This window comes from Amphiprion ocellaris, chromosome 22 (genome assembly GCF_022539595.1).
Source record: "Amphiprion ocellaris isolate individual 3 ecotype Okinawa chromosome 22, ASM2253959v1, whole genome shotgun sequence".
NCBI classification, from domain to species: Eukaryota; Metazoa; Chordata; class Actinopteri; family Pomacentridae; genus Amphiprion; species Amphiprion ocellaris.
The window spans coordinates 19,489,630-19,497,139 of record NC_072787.1 but is presented as its reverse complement, the minus strand read 5'-3'; the positions used below and the strand labels follow the sequence as shown (position 1 = coordinate 19,497,139).

General features: G+C 41.9%; 1 protein-coding gene across 1 annotated transcript; it reads left to right on the top strand.

The window, feature by feature from the left end:
- Positions 1-2,540: 2,540 nt before the first annotated feature.
- LOC129348011 (progressive ankylosis protein homolog B-like) lies at positions 2,541-6,589 on the top strand. The gene is made up of 4 exons (XM_055007202.1): positions 2,541-2,700; positions 2,891-3,014; positions 3,203-3,302; positions 5,692-6,589. The coding sequence occupies exons 2-4, from the start codon at positions 2,923-2,925 to the stop codon at positions 5,821-5,823; spliced, it is 324 nt and encodes a 107-aa protein (XP_054863177.1). The 5' UTR covers positions 2,541-2,700; positions 2,891-2,922; the 3' UTR covers positions 5,824-6,589.
- The last annotated feature ends 921 nt before the right edge of the window (positions 6,590-7,510 follow it).

Below are 7,510 nucleotides of genomic sequence, written 5' to 3'. Positions count from 1 at the left end.
GAAAATTGCATTTTCTGACGATAAACGTGGACAGATAAGGAGAGAGAGGAGCTCTGCTGGCTCACTCGTCATTTATTTGCACATCATCCAGAGCAAAAAAAAGCCCATAAACCTAAAGTCTGACTAGGCGGCTGCTGAGCTAGTAGCCGCTCTGTACAAACAGCTGGTCAGTGGCAAGTAATGAAAACTAGTGGATTGACGGGTTGTTTCTGGCTGGTTTAAGACCAGATGTGCAGCTGCATATTTGTAGAAGTTCTACCGTGCATGCAGGCGCTACAGAAGTGAAGTCGACAGATGAGAATGTGCCTCGGATGAGACGTAATTGTGACGTTATATAGTGAGAAGTGACATGACGGATGAAGCACACTCAGCGGAAGTTAGTCTGTCATCAATCGCAAGGTCCAGATTTGTCGCTGAGCCGAGCTGAATGCTGATGTTGGGCTGAACAGACGGACTGACTGGATTCATCGTCTGTGAGACTGAGCTGATAGAGCCGCAGTAAAGGAAAACGTGAGGAGTTGTGCTCTAAAAACAAGATCCTTACAGTTTCCCCCCTACGTTTAGGAAGTGACCCCAGCACTTTTTTCTCTTCATCGCGCCGTTTTTAACCACTGAGGTCAGACAAGAGTTTGGTGGTTCATTGTGTCAAAGACAAGTTCAGCAAAAGGAGAAGAGTTGTTGCTGAGGCCAGTGTTTTTATCACCAACAGCAGTGATGCTGCAGTGGAATGACTGGTCTGGGAACCAGACGGGCAGAGTTTTGATTTTGTTTTTTTTCTTTTGGGAAAGGAAATCTGAGACTTGAGTGAACATTTTTCATTCTTAAACTGTAGATATATAGAGAGAGCAGCCTGCAGTTTTGAACTTGAGACGGGTTTTTGAGTGGCTAGACCTAAATCACAGCGATTGTATGATGCTCTGTAAGCGTGTATTTTTTTTCATGGCTGATAGGATATAAATGATTGTTAATCAAGGAAACTCTTATACCGGATGTAGACTGCAGGTATAAAGCAACACAAACCTTCATTGAAGTGGCTTAGCTGTATGTTTTACACATTTTTAATTGAGAGAACTTTTCAACACCTTTCCTTCAGTGTTGATGGGCCTCTACTCATGATGTGTAACCAGACAGTGCTCAAAACCTGTGGGACTACTTGAGAGAAGCCATAGTTGTACATTATTTAATTAAACAGACAAAAACCGAAAAAGAGAATTGGAAAAAATGCTGAACACTGAATGCAGTAAACAGCTGATCGGTTTGTAGTGTTCTAGTTGGATAGTTGGTGGAAATGAGAAACCAGATGCTGAAATAGCAGTGTTTTCAGAACATGTGCAGGTTAAAATGTGGGCTACCATGTAAATATGTGACAGAGGGATGTTACCCACATCAGCTGAAAAGAAGTTCAACTGCTAGAAAGACTGGAAGCTGTTAGGATTACGTTGCTGTTTTGCATTAGAGCCAGATTTGAAGGATGAGGAGTAGTGGGCTTTTAATTACTCCTAGAGTCAGAACTAATAGCTACTTAAGCCTTCCTGAAGACCTCAGGGAAGCAAGCTGAAGACCTATCAGTTTAACCTGGCTTGTAATTGATTTTTATGTGTTGATTTACTCATACATTTTAGCCCGTTCTATCTCTTGTGCACTTTTATTATTATTATTATTATTATTGTCTAGTTTTGCTACACTGACTTCTTGTTGTCCTGCCTCTGGTGTTTCCTCATTGCAAATTTATGAGGTTTATTTATGAAAGCGATTCTTCAGTGTGTGCTCAGTCCCTGTATTTATCGAGGCCTCCATTCAGAACTGATTTATTGCTTTGTGTGTGGCTGGAAAGTGCAGAACAAATAAAATCTGACTCGTGGATTGATTGAGAAATGATGCAGTGATGAGGGAAGATGCAGAGAACTGTAGACTCTGAGGCCTTTACATGAACAAGATGATGCCATGAAGGCTGAGCGTGACGGCAGATGCTTCAGTGTTGCCCTTTATTTAAATGCAAAGTGCCGGATATCCAGCAGCTGCAATGTTGACGATTAAATCATCAGCGTGTTGCTCACAGCTGAAACTAAATCAGCGACACTTCAGGAGTCAGCGAATCCTGCAGAAGTGCTCCTTAAACTGGAGTACGACGAGCACTTGCAGCTTTTAGCAACATATTGAGTCACATGCAGCAAGACTTTGATGAGCATTAAGCACTAAAACATCCAGCAGCACCTTCAGGAAACTCCTTTTCTGGATCTCAGTGCAAAAACAAACAAACTGATGTTTAATTCAGGCTCAGATCAGACAGTTTGAACACGTGTTGACACCCACTAACGTTCTGATTGCACGCTAATAGCTTTGAGATTCTATGGCGATGCTGCACGTGCCTCGCCAACTGCTTCCAGAAACAATAACATTGTCCGTCATCTGTTTGTCCCCTCGCTGGCTTTGTGTGAGCTTCAAAGGCTTGCATTCAGCCCCCAACCCTTTGAGCTAATGAAGTAATGAAATCTAATGAGGCGCGGCCGACGACTCTATTGTGATGCAGCCAACGCAACGAAATTAATTTGCTTTTTTGTTCACTCCAGCTTTGCTTTGTGGTGTTTTGGACGCCTCATGTGTCCGAGAAGATCCTGGTTGATGTCATTGGAGTGGAGTACGCTTTTGCTGAGCTGTGCGTGGTCCCGCTCAGAATCTTCTCCTTTTTCCCGTTGCCAGGTAAGATGCCCGATTATTGTTCGACATCAGAGTGCAGCTGGATTCCGTTTCCTTCCTGCTGTAGCTTTAACTGCAGCTCCGACCAGTGGGGTGATGCTTCCTCTTTTTGTGTGTGTGTGTGTGTGTGTGTGTGTGTGTGTGTGTGTGTGTGTGTGTGTGTGTGTGTGTGTGTGTGTGTGTGTGTTTGCAGTGACTGTTCGGGCTCATTTGACTGGATGGCTCATGACCCTGAAAAAGACCTTTGTGTTGGCCCCCAGCTCGGTTCTCCGCATCATTGTCCTCATCACCAGTCTAGTTGTGCTGCCTTATATGGGGTAAGTCAACACTTCAGAGAACACTGAGGTTCACAAAGGTCAGCGCTGTGACTCAGGATTACTGCTGTTTAATACAGCGCTGTGGGCTCGAATGATTTCCTGTTTTATTACGGAATCATGAAGGATTCACTTCTATACAAAATAATTCATTTAAAGGCCTTACTTTAAAGCTCTCCTTTGTATTTCAGGGTTCACGGGGCCACACTCGGGGTTGGATCCCTCTTAGCCGGGTTCATAGGGGAGTCAACAATGGTTGCCATAGCAGCCTGCTATGTTTATCGACAACAGGTGAGAACACCTGGGTCAATGCAAACATGAGAATACACACCTTAGTATATGGATCAATAACCAGCATTTCTATGTGTGAATCAGACATAATCCTTCTGTTTAGTTTGAATAAGGAAAGTAATTAATACACACAAGAAAAAATGATCTCTCGACATCTTTCTTTACAGCTAGTTTATATTTAGGTTGTGAAATCACTAAACGTGTCCGCCTATAACACTGAAAATCTCATTTAAAGGATAACAATGGCATCACACAGACCATGAAGAGCAGCTTGAACAATGTACTCACTGTTTTGTGATTCTTTGTGTCTCTGTCAGGAGAACAGTTTTTTTTTCTACATTTATTTCACAAACATGTCCATTGAAAGGGAAGTCATTTTCAGAAAAACTGCCTTGTTACTTCCAACAGACTGTTCAGACGACAAGCAGAACCATTTTCATGTAGAATATTAGAGTCATTACTGTTTTTATGCCGTATTCTATTCAGGCCTTTGAGAGGTTCTAATAAAGAGCAAGATTTCAAAGCCCAAGAAATTTCAAATGGATCCTCCATTGTCCCAGAACACACTTTTTTTTTTTTTTGACAGTTTTGTGTTTAGGTGCAACCTCCAGCTCCTCTGGTTTTATTACTTTTAAAAGATGCAGTGAACAGTTTAGGAAATATGTGTTATTTCATAATTTAACTTCTTTTGTTGAGCTGCAACCATCAACCTGTTAGCTTAGCATAAAACACTGGAAACAAAAGGAAAGAGCTAGCCTTCCCCTGTCGAAAGTGAACAAAATCTGCCTAGCAGCATCTTTAAACCTAACAAATTAATACATTAGTTAGTTTAAACACAAGACACTTGTGCTCCAAACAAAAGGATTTGCACCCACAGAAGGACCTAGGATCCCTGACCATCACTATACACACCAGTGAGCAGTGATTCCTAGCACATCTCTGGGGGTCATCAGGTGGAAACCTCCCTTTAATGGTGTTTCACCTATTTAGTCCCACAACACCTCCAGGAGGCTAGGTGGTGAACTCTGGCATCCCAGATTCACCCCCCCCAGTGCCAGTTCACACTGCTCCTACACAATCCAAACAGCACTGCCACGTTCAACTGACCCAGGCCCGTTTAGGAGATGCTCCAGGTAACGACCAGGTGCCGATGCTACCAGCTAAATGCAAGATGCTAAATATCTAGTACCAGCTGCTGAAAAGTGACAAAGAAACTATGATATAGACTCTCCAAAGCCCTCTAAATGCTAGCTGCAAGACTAGTATTATGTCCAAAGCAAACTTACAAAAAAACTATACAAGCCAGCTCATCAAACTTTGCTGGTGCTACATGCTAACCGCTAATTGCTAAAATACTTAACTACTTCAGCCAAGCTCACCACAGACAGAGACTATACAAGCAGACTTCATCTAGGATGCAAGTACCAGTTGCTGACTGCTCATTGCTAATGCTACCTAACAAGAAAAAAACAAATAGGAAAACAAAGCCACAGCCACCACCTTAAACCACAGACTTACCTGAGATGGCTGCATGGTCCCAGAGAGACTCTAACAGGCCACTCCCCCACCTTATCAACACTTCCTCTTCCTGGATCTCTGCCTATTGGGAGAGGGAAAAGAAGGCGGGGAAAGCATAAGCTTTTTTGTTTAATCTGCATTAAAAAAAACTGACTGTAAAAATGACAAATTTAATTTTTGACACTTTTTCTTGGCCAGACACAACTACCTCCTGGAGTTTTGGCCGGTTGCTTGGAAACATCACAGCCAAGTCACTGTGTTCGGCCAAAAAATCATCCATTATTATATGGATTAAACAAAGAGATGTAATGTGTTAATTAGTGGGCTCTAGAGGTGCTGGTAGGTGGATTGTGTGACCTTTGAGCATAGCTAAGCTAAACTAGCTGTTTCCACTAGTTTCCAGTCTATGACATCCAGATGTCATCAAGAATCTCTTCTTAAATTTATAGTTTTACAAATTTACAATTTGCAGTTGAGGTCCTCTCTGTAATTTTTACAAAGTCGGGCCGGATTGGACCCTCTGGAGGGCTGGTTTTGGCCCACGGGCCACATGTTTGACACCCCTGCACTAGAAGAACCACCTGTGTGCATATTTGAGGATTTTTCTTTAAACTTCAAAGCTCCCAAAATGAAGTTATGCTCCTCTAATGCCCCTCTCTTCTACTGTATTCTCTATTCTAATTTGCAATAAGTTAGTGTTAGTAATTAAAAGATGGTTATTAAATTCAGGATGCTCTATTTTATTGTATCTTGACATGAGGACTGCATTACTCACAGACTGTGTTCTTCCTGAAGTTTGGGATTCGCTTCATTAATCTTTGGCAATTCCAGCTCACAGAATGTTTTTTTATTGCTCTCTGGTCTGCCACAGAAAAACAGCGAGATGTCCAACGAGCTGGTGGTGGAGGGCGAGGACTCGGCCCCGATGAGCGAGGTCTGCTCCAGGACTCAGATGGACGCCATCGAGGAGCTCCAGGAGGAGGAGGAGGAGGAGCAGGAGTGACCCGTCAGCAGGGAGGGAGGGGAGGTGAAGCCGACCTCAACACGGAGCTTTGCTGAAGAGGAGACCGCCGGGTGTTTCGGTGCTGGAGAGCAGAGAGAGGACCTGAGAGTGGTTTGGTTTCAGAGGTTCTCCTGACAGAACTGAGGTCTTCGTCACGTCAACCGACACCATTAAAACGCACACTGTAAAGAAAGCCATGCACCTCCAAGTGTTCATCCATCTGTGTAAATACGTCTTCCGACCTTTTCAACAGTTCTCATAGTTCTGCATCATCACATCAGCGGGTGTATTAACAGTTTTCATGTGTTTACCGGTAAACAAGGGAAAAATCGACACGGGAGAAACTCTTCCTCCTCAGCGGCAAGAATGACACGTCTCGAGTGGTAGTGGAGTTGCCAAAATACAGAGTTCATTATGTTATTTTATCAAGATTAAGCGGCAAGGCCTTGCTTGAATTCAAATATAGACATGTTGTGGGACTTGTTGGGTTGTGCAATCGTATTTTACATACAACGGTGTACAGATTATTGTCGTTTTCTATAGGTAATGCATTGTGTATATTTAATTACCCAGAGGGGTCAGGAATCCCTCGTTATATCACTGCGTGTTACAGAATACAGTTATGATTGTTCACTTTCCATGCAGTCTGGGAGTCGATCTACTTTTGTTTTGCCAAGCATTTTCCTGGTATTATTCAGGCTGTCGTATGTACTGTATATACTGTATAGGCATTCTTATTTGGCAAAATAAATTGCTTTATTATTAACCCCTTTTGCTTAACTGGAATTGGATTTACCCCCTCGCTTTTGGGGGTAGGGCTGCAACTAATATTTTTATTCATTCAGGAGTTATTTTCCCAAGTAACTGATTAGTTGTTTTATCTATAAAATGTCAGAAAATGGTGAAAAATGGCCAAGAGTACGGCTCGACTGTCTTCATCTCCAACCCAGAGATGTTCAGTTTACTGTTTAAGAAGCTAGAATAAGAAAATTATTAATATTAACCAGTTTTTCCCAAATTGTAGGAAATTACTCAACCTGCTTCACTCTGCCACAAACTGTGCTTTTAATGCACATTCACTGAAGGTGGTGAAGTACAAAATTGCCAACACTGCCCTGTTATTACAGCAAAAACTGAAATATTTCACTTTTTTATGTAATAAGAATATGTCTGAACACACAGTCCTTTAGTTTGCCAAAAAAAGTCGCTCACAGACAAAAAAAATCTGAAGTATGTCTGCCTACATTTTTTTATGTTTTGTCAAACCGCAATGAGGTTTGGCTCCTTGTTAGATCCCTTACAAACAAAATGTCATAAAACTCAAAACAACAAACAAAAATGGACTCTTGGGATTTGGGAGGAGGGAAGGAATACCACTAACACCAACGCCAAACATGATGCATGAAATTTTCGCAGCTGGAGTCTGGAACTCCAACTCAGCCGCAGACTTCTGAAACTCGTCATCAGTCAGCAACAAAATCATAAAAAATAAGAAAATTTAAGTATGAACTTAATAAAGCAATGTTAACCCACCTGTTGCCCTCGTTTACAGGCACCAAAAAATATTGTTTCCTAGTCTGAAAAAAAATCCAAATATTCAGCAAAAAATTTCCCAATTTCTGAAAATTTGCAAAACCTTCAGGAAGAAAATTCAAATAATTCCTTATGTTTCCCTTGAAAGTTTTAT

Excerpts from the sequence above, each read along its gene's own strand:
- LOC129348011 (XM_055007202.1), top strand. The coding sequence starts at position 2,923 with ATGACCCTGAAAAAGACCTTTGTGTTGGCCCCCAGCTCGGTTCTCCGC. Across the intron at positions 3,015-3,202 it reads GTTGTGCTGCCTTATATGGG|GGTTCACGGGGCCACACTCG; the intron begins GTAAGTCAACAC and ends TTTGTATTTCAG. Across the intron at positions 3,303-5,691 it reads GCTATGTTTATCGACAACAG|AAAAACAGCGAGATGTCCAA; the intron begins GTGAGAACACCT and ends GGTCTGCCACAG.